Raw genomic sequence first — 22,277 nt, 5'->3', positions numbered from 1 at the left:
GGATTGACAGTGCCAGCATTAGCACAATGTGCCATCCATGTGAACATAAATAACGTGCATAAGGAAACCTCCTTAATTTAGTTCAAATGTATCAGCAAACATCTCATTCCATAGACAGGCACCCTGAGGTGCAGTGCTTCATGTGCAACGACAACAAATATGTGGGTCCCTGAAGACAGAGTTGTTAATGCTCTGAGGGAGCGTATTGTTCCATCAGGCAATAGAGCCTTAACAACTATGGCAAGTTTTCAGACCATCTAATTTTAATCACAAATTTAAGATCCTAGACTTCTGTGTAGGCACTGAAAAAAAAGAGAGACCTTCCAAACTACCTAATTTAGGACACTGTCTTTCTTCATTGTCTCTATATGGACCTTAAAGTCAAATGGCGTGTCTGCCACAGTCCTTTTCATATTTACTGGCTAATATAATGTAGGTAAAAGATAGGCAGCCAATGGGAAATGAAGAAAAAAAAAAAAAAAAAAAAGGAAAAAAACAAAAGGTGTCAAAGTGCAGAATAAGGGTTACTATTAGGGCTAGTGTAACTAGGTAGATTATTACCACAATATGAAAGGCCAAAAAGAAAGGCAACTCACTGACAGGAGAGTGACCAACATCTGTCTCACTTATTGGTAGGTTCTTGCATTTATGCAGTATGAATTGTCTGGGTGATCTACATTTTCCATCTTAGATTGAAGTAACAGTCTAGCAGGTTGACTGTAAGGCTTTTGGCTAAAACGTTTGATTGAGTGTGGTAAAGACTTGTTTTGAAGTATGTGATCACCTTTGGGCAGTCCTGTATTCCGGTTTTTATGGTGGGAGAAAAAAAGAAAGAATTACAATTGGGTAGGGAAATGTTACTCTCACTGACTTACACAATTTAAAGCTTCACGTACACGTGATGTCCTTGTATCTCTTTTTACAAATGGTAATTTATTGATGGTGGATTTTAACATAAATGTGATTTCATCAATATAACTAATGGCTATGCTGCAAACATTTATACTCATTTTGCTGTTAAAAGTACGTCAACAAAAATACTTTCTCCTTTATGTTTTTCAGATTCCTGCTTCTTGCCAGCCAATGATCTCACCCACAGTTTTTCTTCATACCTGAAAGAGAGTAAGTTAAAATGTTGGTCTGGATGAGATGAAAATTGTATGAAAACCATTATGTATGCACTACTATTGCAGTTTTTATCTTCACCCCCAAATAGTTTTTAATTACAAAACATTAATAACTTCCAGGATTATAGGTTTTTGTTGTTGTTCTCATTTATTTGTTTGTTTTGTGACAGGTCTTGTTTTTCCGGCTAATTTTTACAAAACAACTTTTTTTTTGACCAAAATGTTTTAGAGTTTCTTTTAATTATTTGGGATTATTTGTCATAAGTAGTATGTGTATGTATACATATGTACGTATATACATATGTACGTATATGTATTACCTTCCAGTAACAATCTTGCCACTGCCTACTGACATGAACCAAGAGTATTTTTATTCTCTTTTATATATTTATATAGAACTTCTGGTCTGGTAAATGTTTGTTTGTTTGTTTTCAACTGGTTTTACCTGATACAAATTACCATATGTGACAAACGAAGACAGTGGCCTTGTCACCTTACCACATGTTGATTTTTAATGCTATCTCATTTGTTCAGCTCTATAATATTTCTGTATTGTATTTATTTTGGACATTTTATTTTCCAGTTTCTCAGCCATGACTAAATGTAAAACTGTTGCCAGAGATCCAGACCTCGTAGGAGTCAGCATGTGTGTTCTCGCTGCTGGCTACCATTCATCATGTACTCTTGCAATTTAAAATTGTGGCATGTATTTAAGTAGTACTTTCTGTAAGTGTGTATGTGGGCTTTTTCATTTCAGTCTGTCCTAAGTGGGCAAAACTCCGTAAAAACCACAAGGAGAAGAAGTCAGTGGTGATGCTGGTTATCTGCAGTTCTGCCCTTCGTTCCTTGGAACTCATCAAGTATGTCGATAGCAAATGTTATGTTGAGGTTGGCTGTCAGTCAGAGGTTTTGTCTTGGATCCACAGACATAAAGGCAAAACTGGGACACTGTCCTCTGCTAGCCAACAAATTTACTGACTGAAACTGATGCAATATCCCTTGCTGCTTTAAACTGTGGGAGTGTGGTGTTTGGTTTTAGACTAAAGTAACACTTAGTAGTTCAGTTGCATGTAAGTGCTATTATTGTTTAAAAAAAAAGGTGTAACCAATTTTGGGGAGACAGTCAACATGTTATATGTGGGAACACAGTAAAGCCGTAAAGCCATAAAGCATCAAAATGCACCACTAGAAGTAGTGACTGTAGAGCCATGATGCTGATAGCACCAAAGGCAATGAGGACAAGGCATTCTGGGGCCTCAAGTGATGACATGTGTGTCTGTCCGGAGTGCCTCCATATCTGTGTCTGTGTTCTCAGCTGTCTCAGGCTGACAAAATGTTGATGATTTTCAGTGTTCCCTGTCTTTCTTTTTCCCTTCTCTCTTCTCCCCTATCTCATTCATGAAGTCTTGATGAATTAATGTATACCTCACAGATTTCATGGTTGTCTTCTGTGTCCTGACCCTGCTTCCTGTGATTTTCTGTCAGTACACAGAGTTGGGAATTTTATGCTACAGATAACAGCATGGACATGGCAGATGTGCCTGTAATGCTTAGCCCCTGCATGCAAATACTACTGTCTGAGCCTTAGGTGTATGTATGCTTGTATATAAACCTTTAGCTTTGCACAAGTGAAATTTGAAAATTTGGCTCGGTCACTGCAGAAAGCGTGCAGAGACATTCCATAAGTACTGGATGTGTAGTATCCTGCTTTACTAATACCAAACAGAATTCTTAGTGTATGCTCAAATGGAGTATCAAAACAATAAGTCAGGTTTTCAGACAAATGAGTTTTGGTCAACTGGAATTTGGACAATCCCAACAGTAAAGACTGTGGCAGTATAGGTTTACTCATCTGCTAAGCTGCAGGAAAATTCTGTAAAATCTACATTTGTACATATACAGCTTTTTCCTTTGGACACATGCATGTGTTCATTGATGCCTATATGTCAGTAATGGCAAATATTTTAATTAGAATTTGTTGATTAGTCAGTTTTGAACTGTTAGCTGTGAAAGCACAAGCCCTAACTATTCAACAGTATCTGAAAAGCTATCTAAGCAATATTGCCACCTACTGATACCTGCTATTGTGTTTGTCCGGTTGTTGATCACTGCAAGTAGCAGATGAGAACGTACATAGCGTTCAAAGTACAATCATAGGTCATTGGGGAACTGTGTGTCTCAAGTATGTTGAGAAATGCCAGCTAGTTTTATTTTCCTCCTGTGTGGTCTTAATCTCAGCCCTGATGTTAGCATTTCCTTTTGCAATTTTTTATTTCTAGGTCAATGACAGCATTTAAAGGAGACTGCAGGGTTCTGAAACTGTTTGCAAAGCACATAAAGGTAAGAAAGCTGTAAGTGTGTTAGAACAGCTAACTGTCAAACACACAAATAACTTGCTTTATTTCATTTTTTTCCAGCGTCAGCATCTTGAGGGAGTTTAGAGCTAATTCAGATTTGTTCTTTTTCCAAATTCACTGGTGTCATACCATTTTCTTTGTAAAACATTTAACAATAGTGCTTTTCAATATAGTGTTCCTTTCTTCTAGGTGAAGCTTCCTCTTGGAAGGTTTTTGTCACAATTCGAGGAATCTAGCTGAACACCAACTCTGGTGCAATCCTGTGCAGAGTGTAGATGCTTATGCATGTGCTGCATGTTAAAGATGTTCCATGTCCATTTGAATGAGGTGCTCATTCAAATATATTTTGCCTGTATAAACCAAAAGTTTGGCAAACTAAAGGTTTACACACACATTCGTAGAAGCAAACTGTACCAGCGCCCACATTGGCATATGCCAGTGAGATGTCTGGATATCCAGTATTTATACTTGTTGGAGAACACAATTTGTGGGAATATGGGAAGTAATGAGTGGAAACATGGCCTTTGATATAAATACTGTCAAACACACAACTTGCTTTATTTCATCTTTTTTCCAGTGTCAGCATCTTGAGGGAGTTTAGAGCTAATTCAGATTTGTTGGTTTTCCAAATATTTCCAGAGAATATACTTAAATACTGAAGAAAATAAACTGTTCTCACCTCCAGAAATAGTTGGTGCAGTTGCAGATTTTCAAAGCTGAACATGACTGACCTTCTAGAGAAGTGTGATGCCCAGCTGGCTGTTCCATTTCTTAAATGCTCTCCCAGAGAGATCATCTTGACAGCCTGAAAGATTAATAGAATTTGTTACTTGATGATATTCTAGAAAGAGATAGTATGTGATCTTGAATTTATTTCCAGCTCTTTGAGAAGAAATTTTGAATAGTCATGGTTTTACAACAGTTTGTCTTTCTCTTTTCAAATTAGATAAAAGAACAGATTAATATGCTGGAGAAAGGTGTGTTCCACATTGGGGTTGGAACTCCTGGGAGGATAAAAGCGCTGGTGGAGCAAGGTAGGAGAACAAGTTTTTTTTATCAATAAGTATCCTATTCTTGGTCTCACAAGAAGTTAGACTTTGTTTTTGAAGAGCTTAGGTTATGTGAGTCTGTGGTACTAAGCTGTGCAGTTTTCTACTGTGTCAGTCAAAATGAGATCAGTATTCTAATAGTTGATTTAATGAACCCTTTAAGCTGGAATAAATCAGTATTATGAGAGAAAAGCAGAGTAGCACCTCCACCCCCGGTCAGTACCCACTTACTCCCCCACCCTTCCTCTTGTGCTAGCTCAACTGTATGTTTGGCAGCTCAGTGAACTGATCCCAATTAAAACAGAACCAGCATGCACACAAAATTGGGTAATGAGCAGGCAGAGGTGGGGGACTTCCTCTTTTGTCAAGAATACTAATTTATGTTGACTTAGAAGTGATTGCAAAACCATGGTGTAAGATTTAAAGCTCCAGGAAACCAAACACTACAAGTAAATCAAAAGGAAATAATAGCAGAAGTCATTGTATCATATGTCACTCTGAGCTCAGTGTAAACTTTTCTGTGGGGTGGAGCAAAGATCTGGTTGTCAATTTCATTTCTGATTTGTATGTGATGAAATTAAATATTCTATATAAATATAATTTTCTCTTCCCAAATTTGGAGTAGTTTTACTTGCTTAACAGGCACGATGTATGCAAAGAAAAACAAACACAAAATGGCAAGATAAGGTGATTCTTTCCATTCCTCTTTCTAAGTACTGTCTTGCTTAGTCTGTGGTTTCATCAGGAGTCTATGGTCACTGGTCCCCTGTGGTCAGGGACTGTCTGTAGATTGGGACTCTACTGCTCCTTCCAAAGGAGTACAGGAATAGCATAATTTTTTTGCTTTCTCTGTCTTTCACCAACATTAAATTGTTACTGCTCAGCACATCAGCACATTGCCATCTCAAGTGGTATCAGTTTACGGCAGGGACACAAAGTGTAGTATTATTTTATTCTAAGTTCTAGTCCTTTTTTGACAATTTTGTGTTGCAGTGCCAGGCACCTAAAGAATGAAGAGGAGTGAAAAATGTTATAAAAATTGTGGACATTGTATAGAAGACTAGGGAACTGCTGGAGGGCCAGTTCAGAAAGGACCTTTATTCTCCAAACAAACAGTGGTTAAAGGAAAAAAAAAAAAAATGGTCCTTTCTGAATTGTCCCTCCAGCACCACTGACCTGTCTCATATTCACGTAGCACCCAGCCCTTTAAACTGCTAAACGCCATCAGTTCCCATTAATAGGATTTTTCAGGCTAGAGTCCTTGTAACTTACCAGCTCCTCATCAGCTGTGGAAATTCAACTCCTGTGGTTTCATCAAGAGGAAGCTTGAGGAATTATTTGCTGGCAGGATGTTAGCTCCTGACAAGCCTGGCAACAGTAGTTGTTCTGCTTTTGTGTTTGTCTTCCAAAACGGCATGGGATTATGTGGTTAAGGGAGTTTGCAGTGTCACTGCATTAGTTTTTCAACCAGCAAATGTAGTGCTTAAGTGTTCAAAGATTAGTTTCCTTGGGAACAGACAGCAAAAGATGTAAAACACAAAAATAATTTTGATAAGCACATGCTGTATTATCTTGGTAATAAAATTTCTATTGCTTTTTTAGATGGCCTGTGCTTGAACTCCACAAAATATATGATTCTGGATTGGAACTGGAGAGATCAGAAACTAAGGAGAATGATGGATATCCCTGAGGTATCGTATAAGCACCTGTGTATATTATATTCTCTGTACTCAGTACTTTTGATTCTAGTGCCTAGATCTTGGTTGGTAAGGATTTATTTCTGTAAAGATAACTTCAGAGGTCTAGAAACACAAAGAAGTCAACATTTTACTTGAAAGTCTGTACTCTCTGGTCTCAATGTTACATCTTGCAGAAGTTTTTGTTGATGTTGTTGTTGCAGGTCATAGCTGTGCTGTGAATTTCTCTTGTTTATGCTGGGTAGTTGTTCTGCCTGTTCCTGGAAAAGTTTCTCAGTAAGAGGACTTTGTGCAAAAGTTTCCTCAAAAACTAAGTACAGCTTTGGAGAGGCATTTATTGGTCTCTGTCTGAGAGTAAGATAACTTCTTGTGAGTAAATCTACAGGCAGTTCCCCTATATTTGGAAAAAGGGAGGGTACAAACTATGTAGAGCCATCCATCATCTGTAGACTCCTTTTAATATAGTTCCTCATGCTTTTCAGTTCTATAAGTGAGCTTTCACATTAATTGCTGTGACATGTTTACCGTATGCTGTGGGGAATCAGCTGGTACCTAGCCAGCAGAGTGAAAGAGGCAGATTGCCCTAGTCGTCCTTGCTAGGAAGCTGCCATGTTCCTGCACAATGTTTCCATTTTCCTGCACATTTAGAGCAGGTTAATACACATAATCACAAGGGAAGTAGGACTTTCTTACATACAGATATGAAGCTTCACAAGTGAAAGAAATTGTCGGTCATTATTCCATCTTTGCACCTGCATGTATATTTGAATGTGCTGCATTTTACAGTCCCGCATACACAAAGATGCAAGTATCCAATAATCCTGGATACAGTGCCCTGCAAAAACATACATTGCAGAAATGAAGTAGCAAAAAGAACACTTTGTTTATTGAGTCAAGGAGGCTCCCTCTTGTGGTGAATATCTAAGCCTCTTTTGTACATCACTTGCGCTTAACGTGAAAGTTTTTCAAAGACCGGAGAACCGGAATTCATAGGCATGTTAGCACAAAACAGTAGTGCAACGTGTGCTGGTTGCAGTGTAACAGATTTTTGTAAACCAGATCAAGTAAATAAACACACAGTAGAATATAGGTGATCCACCTAAAATACATATATATATATATATATATATATATGTTGTTAATAATTGATTTGGGGCTATTGTGAACCTGGACAGTCCTTTTCAGCTCACTGGATGTAGTATTACAGCATTTCAGCATGTCTGCCTAGGAATAGAAGCCAAGATTGTGACTCTGGCTCTATTTTATTAAGGAAAAATAGCTGTCAACATCAAAATTAGAGAAGCCAATGCTCATGCTTAGTTCAAGCTAAAACCAAAGAAGTAAGAATATTGCACCTTCATATATAGTGTTAGTCTAAGGATAGATCTCTATATATCATTACAGAATAGTAAACATGGGATTACAAAAAGTCTTCAAACCTGCATTTGGTTCAGGTAGTAAACTATACAGAAAGGCTTTTGACATGTTGAGCTATGTAAGTGCAGCTATTGCAGCTATTTATCCTGCTGCAGACAGGCGGTAGATTCCTGAAAGTTATTTGTAAGGAATGTCAGTAATAAAGGATACCCAGATAATGCTTTTGAGGTAAAGCACCTTAGGACTGTAGAAGACAATGGGATGCTTAGCAATTTGCAGACTTGAAATATGGAATACAGTCTTAGGGAGCTAAGGACCTTATTCTCCTGATCCAGTGCTCTTTCAGTTGCCTCAACATCTCATTCATTAATGCTGTTGGATTTTTTTTTCTTTGTTCCTTTGTCTCTCATTTCATTTATCCTATATGGGGGGTAGAAGGAAGTGAAAAGAAACCTCACAAAGAAACCAAATGTAGAGTGAATGAGTTTATCAGACTGTTTTGGTGAGCTTGAGTTACACTGAAGTGTAGAGGTTTAAATAAAAATTGACTGTATACTTCCCAATCTGACCAAAGGACAAGTTTCCCACTTCCAAAACTTTCTGTATAGAGGTTGATGACAACACAGAGCTGTTTCAACTCTTCGAGTTACTTGTGAGATTTGAATGTGTTTTGTTTTTTTTTTAAAGCATTTTGCTAAACATTATTTTCTTCCATTTACAAATAAGCATTGAGCAAATTTCAGGTTTCATTAAAGCAGAAGGGTTTGTAAGAAATAGAGAATAGTTAGGCTTTCTGACATCATACATTCCTGTGCACAAAAGGATGTAAACCTGAGAGAAACCTCAGAAAAAAAGTTATTCATAAGTGGGAAGAAGGAACCATAAGGAAACTCTGGACTTACCACGATAGCAGAGAATCTTGTGTTCCTGATGAAGTGTGTCATTAATATTTACCCTCACATGCATTTGACTTATCTTTAGATAAGCAATAAGGTACAACCATGTCAGTTATAAACAAAAGTACTTTTGCATACGGCTCATGTATACCTGACCTTCCTGCTCACTTTGATTCAGGTGTCTCAGCCTCAGGCAACACTGGCTGTTACAGTCCCTTGGACTCGTTGATATTGGCTGATACTCTGGAAAGTCCTATAAAAATTTTGCAGCCCAGGGTAGATCTCTTGCTGCAGCATACTTTATCAACTCTGTATGAATTGCAACCTAATCTGTAGCTGTGTTAGATGGGACTGCGGGAGTCATGGTATTTGGCCAAAGAATTATCAGTAACCTTTGATGCTTTCTTTGATTTTTGTTTTCTTCAGATAAAGAAAGAAACAATTGACCTACTGGAGATGAGTATTATAAAGCTATGCAGAGAAGGGTCTGTGAAGCTGGGACTCTTTTAATGGTTTTACCTACAAGGACGTTGTTTACAGCTGCTTTTTACTTCTGTCTGCAACTGGCAAAGTGATTAACAGTGATTGCATTAGGAATATTAACTTTTCTGAGGTCAAACAATACAGAAAGATTGCATGGTGTAACTTTTTCTGATGTTCCTTTTCTTTTAATAATAAAAACAGAAGTTTTATTTGTGATTTTAGTATGACTTATTGCCCAAGCAATGTGATACTGAAATTAGTTTGCCTTCACCTGCAAAATTTACTATTATATGTCACTTTTAAGACTTGGAAGATGAGCAAACTTAGGTGTGAAAGCCTTTGTATGTGTCAGTTATCTCCTTCTGCTGTCCCAAAGGAAACCTTTACTTCTCTCACTGGAGTGGTAAGCTAGTTCTTGCTTTACAGGATCTTCGGAAATGTATGAATGTCAGTAATTTGTCAAAAAAGTATTTTTCTCCCATCTGATCTACAGCTGACCAAATGCTATTTTATGCTATAACATGATACATTATGTTTAAACTTTCAGTATATTAAATTGAGACTTTATTGTGGTTAAACCATTGAGATGTGTGAAGAATGTTCTACTGTTTTTCCAGTTAAAAGGAGATTATCTCTCACTGGGTAATACTTTTATCATTTTGAAAAGTAGGGAATGGGTACACCTTTTTCATAGAAAGACAAGATGAATAGATGTGGACTGATTGTCAACATCTTGGAAGACCATATATCCAAATCAGATTGTTTTAGAATTAATTGTCCTATTGTGATAAAGAACACACAGCATTTTTACAACTTTAAATTGCATCTAGATCAATACCAATGAATGCAGCAGTAGGTTAAGGAAATTGGTTTTCCAAACCAATATTGTCTGTCTACTACTCTCAGCCCCTCCAGTCCTTCCCAGTGGTATCCAATGCAACTGGAGTAGATCTTTCATTTTATCCCATGCTTGGTAGCTGGTCAGCAAGCGAAGGGTGAAGAAATAATAAATCTGAGATTACACAGAAATTCCAGTAGAGTTGGCAGTATCCTTACAGAAGAATAAGACATAAATGCAACCGAATTTCCTGAACTGTGGGGCAGGAAAAGGCATATATTTAAGCTTTTTCAGGCAGCATGATCTGGACATACTGACCGAAGTACACAAACATCTGATTGGTACAAGCTGATCATGGTGATCCAGACATGAATGTAGAAAAGGAGGAGGAGAGAGATCTAGTTAATAAGTAATTCCTGGCTATAATGCAAGTCTGAACAAACAGCACAGTTTCCCAGCAGTGAAGACAGTATCTCAGCTTAAACACCCTCCAGTACAAGTATATTATTCCTTCCTCTCACTAAGAAGAATATGAAAAACAAGAAGAGTTTTGCTCCACAAGAAGCAGAAGCACGTCCTTCCAGATGTCCAGATAACAGTGCATTCAAACAACAGAGGCTACCGGCGTGGAAGCCCCAGCTTACCATTGCGACTGTGCTCTCCACCTTCTTTCTCACAGGAGCGTTTTGCCTTTCTGTGGGAATCTGCCTCATACTGTCAGCAAACAGCGTCAAAGAAATCCAGGTTTGTTTAGAGTGGGGTGTTAGGTGTTCTATTAAGAAAAAATCAGTCTATGTTTGGGAGAAAAGAGCTTTGAGTTTGTGCTTCTGGATAAAGAATATAGCAATGGCTTCATGCCTTGGACACGTCAAACAGACAGTATTTCTGTGAAAATCCTCAGATATTTGGTCACCAATGAAAGCCAAGTACTGGGTGGTTAACTGAGAAGTAATATACAAAATATGTGTGGGAACTCCCACCACTGGGTGGTAATATCTGAAATGGTGTTATTATTTTCCCGTTTTTTTGAGGGAAAATAAACTAACCCCTTTAATAGTGTTTGGCACTAGAAGATAAATATTTGCTGGGGCAAAATCTTAAAATGCAGGAGCCCTGATGTTTAAATGCTGTTTCCTGGAAGCAAAATTGGTTAAACCTGCTGCTGTTAATGGACTGCTGGTTGGAGCTGACTCTCAGCACTACATCCAGGCTGTTCACAGAGGGCGGGCCATAATTCCCATGGGAGTTTGTCAAGCATTACTTGGTTAGCCAGGCCAAGCTGCAGAAGTGCTCATCACTCAGCACTCCTTTGCCGAGGAGCAAATGTGGAGGTTCTGCAACAGTCATCAGAAGGCTCTAAAGCAGCTTTAAACTAGGGATGAAATTTTTGAATGTTCCATTGAGGCCAAGTCTTAATGCTCTATATCTCTGTCAATTTTAACAATGTCTTTGGCAATCCCAAATCACTTAGGAGAGAACTGCTCTGGGAGGTCTTGTAGCTGAAACACTAATCTTTTCCTGCATTCATGTCCTTTATTGTAATCTCCCTGCTTGTTCACTTCTCTGACAGATTAATTATTCAGACAAATGCTCGGATTGTTCAAAACTTCGTGAAAATTCCTTTAATTGGAATATCGAATGCCTCTGTTCTATTGATTTCACACTGAAGGAAGATATGCTGGTAAGTGGATATGAGAAACCAACTCGAGTGGCTTAGCACATCTGGTTATGCCCCTGCATGATAAAATATGCTAATTTTGCTCTGTAGAGCTCATGACTGAATTTTCTTTTTGCTATTTATAAATGTGAAATACTCAGAATTTTACACTTTTACATTTGCTACTGATTTTGGCATGTGTTAAAAATGCTCAGATCAGGCTGTCTCTGCCCTGGGACAGGAGATCTCTAAGGAGAAAGTAGGGATGGAGGAAATGGTGTTTGACTGTGGAGATTACTTCTCTTTTTGAGTCCATAGCAAACCCTTGATCTTGCCTGAGGTTAGGTGTTACTGCACTGTTAAGCTCTCAAATAACAAAGAAATCTGAAGCTCTGACCACTTGTCACAAGTCAACCATTGCAGTCCTTTTTTCAGGACTTGTGCTGTTAATACCTAAGGTCCTTGAAACAATTCAAGTCTAACAGTGTCATTCTCCACTTTCATTTGGAAGAATTATCTTTCGTTTTCTGTCCCAAACTTCTGGTTATGTTGCTGAGGCTGTTAGAATACCCCATATTCTGCCACAGGTGTCTTGCACTTAGAACTGCATAAATGATCCCTTAAAATTACGACGGTATTTATATTATAAAGTCACTTTATGGTTCTTCAGTATCAAAGAGATTGTTAAAGTGCCCTGTGAGTAATGGTTTAGATACAGTAATGTTTGAGATGATAAGTTTGTTTAACTGAATAAAGTTTTTTTAATAGGTTACTAAACCTCTTTGTTCCTTCTATTTGCCTGCTTAGTATTCTCATTTTAATTACAGGACTAATTTTTCCAAGGGACTCAGATAATTGAGGAGAGGGAGCCTTAGTTTTTGAAAAAAAATTCTGCAGGAATTAAGACTGGTGGCTGCTTTTTTGTTTGGGCATCTTCCTTTTACAGAAAATGGGTGTCTGTCTCCATGAAATTATTCATACTCATTGCTGGTTCATGGCCAGTCATTACCAGCTTGAGTAAAATAACAATCATGCAGTTTCATTTTAGAATTCATTTAGGGTTTTAAAGAATGTTTAATTTTGTGCCAAAATACAAAAACTTTCAGTTGGGGTAAAGGACAGGTTTTAGCCAGTGTCTGCTAAAGTAATTGATTAGAATGTAAGTATGAATTGAATTCTCTATTTCCCCCTTTTTTTTTTGTAAGTAACATGATTTCTCTTGTCTGCATGAGCTTACCTTATTGAAAGGATTTATCCTTGAATTCTAGGGTGATGTTTTTATGTACTATGGCCTGCAAAACTTCTATCAAAACCACCGTCGATACGTGATATCAAGAAGTGATGCACAGTTGTTGGGTCGAGAAGTAAATGTAAGTTTTTTCTTTATATTATGAGATCAGTATTTTCACCAGGTGCATCTTTGACCACACAGACAGCTAACTAAGTGTAAATTTCAAGGTGTTTTGAGATGGCTGTAGGGAATGAGAAGGTACAGATTTTCAGTGCTTAGTCTCTGCTTTTATGATTGCTAGGGCAATTATGTGTTATAAGTTGGAAGGTTGAGTGCATAAATAGAAGATGTCAGTCCAATGTTGTGGTTCACAAACCTGCACTGTATAGGGCTAATATTAAGAATACACTGTCTTTTAATTAAAATAAAAATAAAAATAAATTTACAGAAAGTGTTTCCTTCTAGTGGTTTTAGTTCTTTTAGACAGAACTCTTTTAATTTGTGTTTTTATTTTAAACTTAGGAAATTAAGGTGTTCAAAGTCTTTCATTTTGACATTTGGCTTTGGAAGTGGACCAGAAGTAGGGAATGGTACATGGTGAAACAGGTGATCATGTAGATCATGTAGCATTAAGAAATACATAACTTCGATGTTTGAATAGGAGGCTACTCAGCATCACTCACAGCAATGCATGCATAAAGCAGTTGGACACTGCGATCACTACATTAATGTTTTTTTTTAACTTGCATATCTATAAATAAAAAGTGGGGTTTTTAGGTTAAAAATAACATTTGTTAACATATATACAGTTCATGCACTGCCCTGTCAGTAGATAAGGTGATTGTCCCATAATAACCTGTTGCTATAAAATGTTTCTTGTAACTCTCCAGACACGTTCCCCATATAACTGCTTCTCCAGGTGTCCAGGCAGCTTGTTTGCATTCAGGTGCAACAGCTTTTGGCTTTTGTGCCAATCAATACACAGCTGATCTGAGCTGTTTGAAAATGTTTCTGTGCTAAGACTTAGAGTTTGTAGTGAATTGGGATAGGTGAGAGGGTGACAAATTCAAAGGTGGGTTTTTGTTTTTCATGCTGTGCTTTCATGCTTTCATGCATCAAGATTTGGCCACGCTGAAGTAATGTGGCTAAATATATCTGCTGCTCTACATTCCTGAAGCAATGCAGATCAAAAATAAAAACAAAGAAAAATAAGATATTCCAGGGTAAGTCAGGGCTGCACACTGGAACATACTAAGTTGTAGCTATGTTACAACCGCAGATCACCAAATGAGTTTTGTAGTCTAGAGTTTGCAAGGCTGCAACAGAACTTGGTGAAGGCCTAAAGTTTGTATATTGAGATACAGCATGTGTTCCTCAACTACAGACCTATTCATTTGGATGTCTCTTTAATGTGACCAAAAGGTACTAGAGACTTATTCGGTGGCTTTTCAGAAGAAGTTGTGAGAGGAGGACATTAACACCAGCAAACTGAAACAAAATCCTACACGTTCTTTGCCTGATTGTTCTGTGACCTTGAATGCAGGTTCAGCAGAGCTACTGTGCGCCCTTCACCACATACAAAAATGGAACACCGATGGCTCCATGCGGTGCTATTGCCAACAGCATGTTCAATGGTAAGTACCCTCCGTGTCCATCTTACTAATTTCCACTTGAAACTATGATTTGCTACCTCAATCCAGCTGAGTCCTGGTATTGCAAGATCTCTGTCCTTCTCCTACAGAAGGATTTGTTTGGCATCGCTGCAGTGGTGAGTATGGAGTTCTTCAGTAACTTTCCTCTCATCTTCAAAGTGAGGAAGATTTTTTATTCCTCAGTGTGATTCTGCAACAGGACTCAGGAATTGAGTCTTGGTGAAACAGGGAACAATGATATACATATTAGATTTAGTGTATTTTCTTGCTAAAATATCCATTCTGGTACAATAATCACAGAATCAAGGATTCTGTGAAATAATGGGACAACTCAAATTCTACCTTCCCACAATAGTGTGCTTAAAAAGAGCCAACAAGTTCTTGACACTGGTTTGGACCTTTGGATCTGTATGTTTGCATTTTGTTCTTTGAATGCTGGAAGCATCCATAGTCTTACATGAATTTATTTGATCCTGGGTTTCATCTGTATGGCTATCTGGAGGACATAATCTGCCTCTCAGTACATGAAGGCTAAAATCTAGAAGAGGGCTCCTAGCCATGAACGTTGGCAGATTTCAGAATTGATTTCTTTGGAAGGAAAGAAGAAAAGAACTTCTACAGGTTTTGTTCCCCTACCTCCTCCTTTTTCTTCCCCTCTCACTCCTTTTTAACCTGTTTCACCCAGCAGTTTTTGGCAATGCAGCAGTGATATTTAAAGTAACTGAGCCACCCCACCAGAGAGCTTGTGAATGGCAGCTTCTAGACCCATTTGATTTTCACCTGTGCACATACCTGCTCCTCTGGAAATCTGGTCTACTGGACTGGGCTGAGGCCTAGGCCAGCAGAGCTACCTCCATGCAGCCTGTGCTGTTCTGGAGCCCTCGCTAGCAGGACAGAATTCTCCTGCAGAAAATTAGGGATAAAAAATGCTGAAGGTAAATCTTCAAGTCTCTGCCTTTGCATCAGTCCTTAGTGCGAAGTGTGATGAAATGTTCCAGTTGCTGGTGATGTGGGGGAAGCTGGTGAAGTCTGAATGCTCACTCACTCTGGTTGCTTATTTCTATCCCTTTGCTGTGAAAGAGGGTGCTTCTGACAATTTAGCTGTTTGTCTGCTAATAATGGAGCAGTTAAGCAGACAGAGCTCAGAGAATTGCAATTCCTGCTAGTAAACCAATGATAAGTAGATGGAGAATGTAGTGGAGCACACAATGATCATTTACGCAAGAGTGTATCTGACTGGCTTTAATGAGACAAGTGAACATAGTTTTAGTAATAGGATTTTTTAAAAGTATGTTTTCATCAATGTTCATGTCATTGTGTTCATCGTGTTTCCTAAAATGCAGCCCATCCCCATCTATGCCATCTAACCTCCCCTGCCAGTCATCACGTTGGCTACCTAGGTGTTTACATAGATGTTAATGAAACCTGAAATATTTTTGCCTTATGTTAAACTAATCCAAGTAGGATAATATAATGGAAAAGACAAGTGTTTTTTGTCCAGGATGACAATGCCCAGGATGACAAGGGTAATCACAATTTAACTAAATATTTTATGATTAAAGGAATGTTTGTGACCGAATTCGTTAATAAGGCCTCTAATTAGCATAAAACTGTAGCAATATTTTCTCCAAAGAATCATCAATTCCCTTGACTGTGCTTTCACTTCTACTGTTTGCTGAAAACAAGTTATATATAACAAAACAATCAGTTTAGGACAACTGGTAAAGAAACTCTAGGGAGAGATAGAGATAGCTAGGAGTGTAACTTCTGTAGCAACCTAGAGAGTTCCAGAAAGGATTTGTGAAGAAGTTAGTCATAGAGTTGATGGACACAAGATAGTCACACATATTTCTACACAGAGACTCAGTCAGATTGTTTGTAGGAGTATGCTCAGTCTTTAAAACTCCAGAAGTTCTAAGGCTCTAGCAGCTTAGTTCTACTTACGGAGTATATAATACTCCATACACCACCATGATAAAATCTTTCTAAGGATTTTTTTTCCTATTCACTTGAAAGGTGCATGTTAGTTTTGCTAGTCATATTAGACATCAGAATGACTTCTACTCATATACATTGCCTCTGGTATTCCCTACAGATACTATTGATCTTTTTTACAATTTTAACTCATCTGTTATTCAAGTACCACTGCTGAAGACTGGAAACAGTTGGTGGACAGATAAAAATGTGAAATTTCGCAATCCACAATCACACAATCTCTCTTCTGCATTTGCAGGTAAGAAGGATTCTACTGGCATTCCTTACTTTTCAGTGGCTTCCCTCCCTGTGTGCAGAGCTTTCCCATTCTGAAAAGGGAAATGTCTTTGGAAAAAATACCTGAAGAAGAAGCAGCTTTAAAAAGTGAATGAGAGTAGAAGACAGATTTAGCCAAAATATTGTTTGCTTATTACTAACGACCACAGAAATTGAGAGAAAGTGATTTTGTAAGAAAGTAGCCTGCATCAACACTCTCTTGTGCATTTTTTCTTGCAACATTTAATCTGTCCAGAAAAAGCAAGGATGTAGTCTCTGTATTTTCTGTTGAAAATATCTAGAAAGGAGAATTACATATCCCATTTCTCCTTCTTCAGACCTTGGCAATTGTGAGCCAAGTGAGACTGCCATCTTCAGCAGTTATTTCAAACAATTGTTTTCTAGGTCTGTTTCCTCATTAGGATTGATCCATATTGAAGTGGGACTAAAAGCACTATATTTTGGATCAGGGCATTGCTGTGCTGGATGCAATATGCAAGAAACTTTTCTCTGCCTCAGAGTTAATTATCCAAGTAGTTTTCATATGATAGATTCTAAATATCATAGGCTGTGCCATTAAAGTGCAAAAAAGTGCCTTTCTGGTTGTACAGGAATAAACTAATGTATAAAAATGAAGGTGGAGTCCTGAGGGTACATTCCTTGCTGAAGAGATGAGAAGCCAGAATAAACAGTATCAGTATATTTTGTTTCTGCAATTCACTTTGTTTTTCCTATACTTGTGGCTTCTAATGCATACTGTTAATCTCTGTTAATTCGTGTTTGAGGTGAGTGGAGAACCAAGCATGTGGAGTGTTACCAAGCATATATAATTTTGCAATAACAGACAGAGTCTTGCGTTTGTTCCATCTCTTGTATTCTGTGTTGTTTATGAGTAGGCCCAGAAATTAGTAAACCGACCCCTGTTTATACTGACAGTGTCTTCCCTGTGTTTTTTTTCTTTTTCACCAGGGACAGCAAGACCTCCTTACTGGCAGAAACCAGTATATTTGTTAGATGAGGAAAATGAGAGGAACAATGGTTATATAAATGATGACTTCATTATCTGGATGCGAGTGTCAGCTTTTGCTACATTCAAAAATCTTTATCGTCGTATCAGCCGGGAAAGACATTTTGCTGATGGCCTCCCAGCAGGGAATTACACTTTCCGTATCTCGTATAGTATCCTTTCATATAATCCAAGACAATCCTTAACTGTTAAATGGTTGCAATGAGATGGAAGGGGATGGGATTTATATAGTAAAATGGCAAGGAAAAAAAAAATAAAAAATAAAACAAAAAAATAAAATAAAATAAAAAAAAAAGCAAAACACCCCAAACCAAGTCACCATGAAGAGATCTAGCTGTTGTAAGGGTGACAAGATGCTGCAAGTAGATTGTCTCTAGCAGGCAGAGTTAAGACATGTTACTCAAATGGCAGCAAAGACCTTTGGATTTGACTTCTGCAAGGCAGAACATGGCAGTACTAGGTTTTACATGAGGGGTAAAACTGATGGATGGGAACCTGAAGAGACAGCTGAAGACGTGAATTTAGCTAAAATATTTAATATTGGCCTCCTCAGATGCATAGGCACCCTTACTGGGGTGCAAGAAATCCCAGAGTTATCCCTGCTATTGCAAGCTGTACGGGATGCCTGTGTCAGCAGAGCCCTCTGGCAGATTTGAGCCATGGGCTGATGGGAATTTCTGTGCTGGTGAAAATGCAATCTCACAATGAACAGTGTGATCTTTGCTGACTAAAGCCCTCATTTTGTCAGCAGGAGTTACATCAAGATGGCTATGAATTTTTACCCACTCAGCTAATACAGCTGTGATTTTAAATGTTGTAGCACAGTTGTGTTCTGAAAGGCTCTATGTAGAAAAGGTAAAAACATAAAATATTCTGGGTAGACAATGTTATTAAATAAAGGTGAGCACTTTTCATCAGTAAGAATATGTAGAGTATCATCACAGTAAGCTTCCCCAAAAGGCTCCTTTTCAAGTAAGTTTCTTCTTCTGCTTAAAAATACTATGGGTCCTACCAAGTTAGTTCAGTAGCAGTTACAAAAGTATGAATCAGAAATTTATAATAAAAAAATCCCAGTATTTCCAGAATTACATGGAGACTATCTAAAATAACTGAAAGCTGCTACTGTTTTGTTTCGTGGGTTTTGTTGGTTAAGAATAGCAGAGACTTCACAGGTCATTTAAAGAAATTTTTACAGTAAGTACAGATCTCTAGCTTCTTTACGCGTTGGAAAGGATTTTGAGCACTACATTTTCTTCAGCTGGAGATATGTAAACTTTATGAGTGAAACCTTAACATCCTTGTCAGATTTCCCTGTAACCAAATTCAAGGGGAAGAAATACGTGATTCTTTCAACCATGGTATGGAGCGGAGGAAGTAACCCGTTCTTGGGAATTGCTTATGTGGTTTGTGGCGCAGCAGCAACCCTGACAGGTTTTATCATAACTGCCATCCACTTAAAGCTCAGAAAAAAGAAAACATACTTTCAGAAGTAATAAGGTTTCCTGGATTTATAAACAATGGCAAAGGTTTGCTGTGAATGAACAGGCAGCACAGGCCTTTCATTCTTTCCCCTAAGCTCTAGATCAGTTTCAGTAACAGGTTTGGTGAATGTAAGCAAACTGAGGGGCAGTGCCCTTCCATCATCCAACACCAAACTTGTATGAGGCTGCATTATTATTAATGCATGTGTGCTCCTACATTTGTTTCCTAGGAAACTGGTAGTGAACTGACTTTCAAACAGGAGATACTGTCGTAGTTTAAAATTCAATGGCAGAGAAACTGTATGGTACTAATTTTTTGGCCAGAACTCTTGAGTCCATTTTTGTTTCTTAGCCTTTGATTGATACAATATTTCTAATGGCTTAATTGGAGCTTGGATTGGTAAAAAAGTGAGATCTTGCTCCAGAAAGCTTGAGCAGATAGAACTTGATGGTAAAGTCTGTTTGTTGGTTGTATGCGTGGGCTGAATGGCTTGGCTAAGGTTTTATACGGCTTTTTTTTCAGCTATCCTGAAAAAGCCGATAGTTTATTTGCATATCAGTGCGGTATATTCATCACAGTTTAATACTTGATTCATAATTGAATACAGGCCATTTTTAGGAGTATGGAGTGTGTTTAAACCCTCTTGGTTGGTTTTATCTGGGTACCAAGACTAGCTTGCAGAGCTAGACAGAGGGCGTTACAATTTAACAGAAAGTTTAATTAAAAGCTCCTTCGATGCTAACGTTTTAGCAGAAACATCTAGATAATGTAATCATTAAGCCACAGACCCAAACCTATCTAACTCACCCTTCTGTGCAGAAGTGCACACTGACTCTAAATGTCTGTTCCCCATTCAGGTTCTCATTTCTGTGGTGCAGAGACTCATAGTAAACATAAAACATCAGAAAATCTGACACCTTTATTTTCAGAAAATTATTGTTGCAGCGAATTAATAGACTATTATCAATTTTCATGTTTCATATTTGAAACACCTAGAAGCAGTTTCCAGTCTCTTGCAAAATGTAGGAACAACACTGAAGAATTTGGACCAAGTATACTATGGCATGTATGAATTTTTAAAAATAATTTCTCTGTTTCAGAAGAGGAAATGGAATAAAACGCATGCAATGAATTTCTTTGATAAGTATTCTGTGTGCCTCACTCCTCCTCACACACACACACACACAAAAAAAAAAAACAACACTAAAAGAAGAAAGAAAACACATACTAGAGCAAGAGAAGGCAATGTGGCATAGGGAAGCTGTGTGACACTGTCAAGTCTGCCTTTAAAAATGTATCAGGTATTTAGGATCTTACGACCTTTGACAGATGGCCTCTGATTAATCTATTTGCAGCAACAGAAGGTACTGTTTCCTTTAATCTGTGCTTCATAATTGAGCCATGAGCAGTGGAAAGTGATGCTGCTCAAGTTCATAGCCTGGCCTGTTGGTACAAGTTTGCTCCATCAGTGTGTTGTATTGACATTCTGTGCTAATGCATGTGTCTGCTTCCACTCTTCCTGGTCAGGGCCAGTCACCTCCATCAGCAAACTGGAAACAGGGTTCCAGTATTTCAAACCATTGCATCTAAATCTGCCAGGGGCTGTGGGTGAAAACTATCCCTCGGTGGACCGGACGAGACAGGGCATGAAGCAGTATATTTAACAATGCTTAAGCTCATTAGTCTAAATCACTTCTAACAATGAGACGTGCTCCTGAACCTTCTAAGTGCTTTTGAAAATTTAATCCCATGCAGCCTTCTGGAAGGCCCTGATGGGAGCTAGTGCCAAAGCTGAACTCAGGATTTCTGGCTCCAAACAGACCACAGGACTCTTTTTTTTTTTTTTTTTTTTTTTCTTTCCCCCCTTCTCTTTTTTTTTTTTTTCTTTCATTTTTTTTAAATCCTCTGAGAAACTGGTTTGCAGGAAATGATATATCATCTGGGCGTTTAAGTCACAGCACAATTGCCATTGATGTTATTTCTTTGTGGAATATCTGGTAAAAATGTTAGTAAAAGGAGACTGAATAATGAGGTATGTATTTCAGTAAGTCAGTGTCTACAAGAAAAAAATAATATTTAGAAAACACAGCCTAGCAAGCAGCGTTCACAGTATGTCCTTTATCTCCCAGAGGTTTGTGCAAGAACCTGGCTCATCTCTTGAAATGTGCAATGTCTTCAAACTCCTCCACAGGGAAAACCTGTCTTCAAACAAATCTTCCTCTGTCTATTACTCCGGAAGTTATCTAAGTCTTCATTTATGAAAATAAAAGTTCTTTTTCATCTTACCACAACTTTAAACACGTCTTCAATCTTTCTTGTACCCTCTGAACAGCGTCCTTGGAAGCCGCTACTTGAGCTCAGGAAGTTTCTGTTGTTAACTCTGAACAGCTCTGCAGTGTCTGTCTTGTCATTTCGGGTAGTGCTGCCTACCCCAGAACAATGGGGATGGCAGTTTTGATGAAGTACTCACAGCAGATGTATTTGGACAGAATCTGCCTTGCTCAAAAGAATGGATGGAAAATAAAGTTTTAGCAACCTCCTTACACTGCTTTTTGTGCCAGTGCTCCAGCTCTGCTGTTGGTCTGCCCCTTGTACCAGCACTTGCCTGAAGGTGCCTTTTCAGGATAATTTTGTAGATGTAATCCTCTACCTGTATGAAATGTTTATTGAAATTGTTTTATGCTGCCTCTGCCTTACTCCTTCTGCAGGGGCTGAAACAGAAGTGAGAGTCCTGGCTGGAGTACTGCCCTAACAACTGGATAGTAAAAGCCATCCTTAGTGCGTTCTCATTGTGGCGTGGGTAAGGGGATAATCCCCTTCTGTCATAAGCAGCTGATAGCGGCAGAAAGCACGATTTCAGACAAAAATCCAATGTGAGTTTGAATTAATTTATTCTGGTTAGTGATTATTAGATCAAATTTGATCAGGGAAAATAGATTTGTAGAGCAGAGATGTTGTAGTTTTGTTGAAGAAGTGTAACTTAGTTTTAAAGTACCTGGAGCATCATAACCATGCTATGCTTTTGGCACAGAGCTACTTTTGCCTTGCACATTTGATTTTACAAATTAATATTATATGCCTTGAGTAAAGGCAAAAAGAAAAAAAAAAAAGGTGCTGATAAAATTCTTCAAAAAGTGACTTTTAATAAGTTTAT

The 22,277-nt window shown here is 38.1% G+C and overlaps 2 protein-coding genes and 1 long non-coding RNA gene across 11 annotated transcripts in view; 2 read left to right on the top strand and 1 right to left on the bottom strand.

The window, feature by feature from the left end:
- The window catches only part of CMSS1 (cms1 ribosomal small subunit homolog), a 239,064-nt gene extending 229,862 nt beyond the window's left edge, over nt 1-9,202 (top strand). For all 7 annotated transcript variants that reach the window (XM_072023207.1, XM_027462728.3, XM_072023217.1 and 4 more), the window contains 6 exons: nt 1,063-1,122; nt 1,885-1,987; nt 3,407-3,467; nt 4,431-4,518; nt 6,136-6,224; nt 8,930-9,202. In XM_072023207.1, the coding sequence (XP_071879308.1) occupies nt 1,063-1,122; nt 1,885-1,987; nt 3,407-3,467; nt 4,431-4,518; nt 6,136-6,224; nt 8,930-9,013 (485 nt within the window). In that variant the 3' untranslated portion in view covers nt 9,014-9,202. The remainder of the gene's footprint in view (nt 1-1,062; nt 1,123-1,884; nt 1,988-3,406; nt 3,468-4,430; nt 4,519-6,135; nt 6,225-8,929) is intronic.
- On the bottom strand, nt 908-21,536 carry LOC110353973 (uncharacterized). 3 transcript variants are annotated; one of them, XR_011803348.1, is made up of 3 exons: nt 21,410-21,536; nt 4,164-4,289; nt 908-1,112 (listed from the first exon to the last, which is right to left on the bottom strand). It is a non-coding gene; the product is annotated as an uncharacterized lncRNA (long non-coding RNA). The 3 variants fall into 3 exon arrangements; XR_011803347.1 differs by lacking the exon at nt 21,410-21,536 and adding an exon at nt 10,469-10,730; XR_002405282.4 differs by lacking the exon at nt 21,410-21,536 and adding an exon at nt 5,806-5,992.
- Nucleotides 9,360-20,255, top strand: LOC101792536 (cell cycle control protein 50C). Its single transcript, XM_027462698.3, has 7 exons — nt 9,360-10,568; nt 11,395-11,505; nt 12,750-12,851; nt 14,256-14,346; nt 16,460-16,597; nt 17,584-17,793; nt 18,947-20,255. The coding sequence occupies exons 1-7, from the start codon at nt 10,356-10,358 to the stop codon at nt 19,132-19,134; spliced, it is 1,053 nt and encodes a 350-aa protein (XP_027318499.2). The 5' UTR covers nt 9,360-10,355; the 3' UTR covers nt 19,135-20,255.
- Nucleotides 21,537-22,277: the final 741 nt, after the last annotated feature.

Source organism: Anas platyrhynchos, chromosome 1 (genome assembly GCF_047663525.1).
Source record: "Anas platyrhynchos isolate ZD024472 breed Pekin duck chromosome 1, IASCAAS_PekinDuck_T2T, whole genome shotgun sequence".
NCBI classification, from domain to species: Eukaryota; Metazoa; Chordata; class Aves; order Anseriformes; family Anatidae; genus Anas; species Anas platyrhynchos.
This window is presented reverse-complemented; position numbering and strand designations above follow the sequence as displayed.

Coding starts and splice junctions, on each gene's coding strand:
- LOC101792536 (XM_027462698.3), top strand. CDS start 10,356: ATGAAAAACAAGAAGAGTTTTGCTCCACAAGAAGCAGAAGCACGTCCT. Junction 10,569..11,394: donor ACAGCGTCAAAGAAATCCAG/GTTTGTTTAGAG, acceptor CTTCTCTGACAG/ATTAATTATTCAGACAAATG. Junction 17,794..18,946: donor CACTTTCCGTATCTCGTATA/GTATCCTTTCAT, acceptor CATCCTTGTCAG/ATTTCCCTGTAACCAAATTC.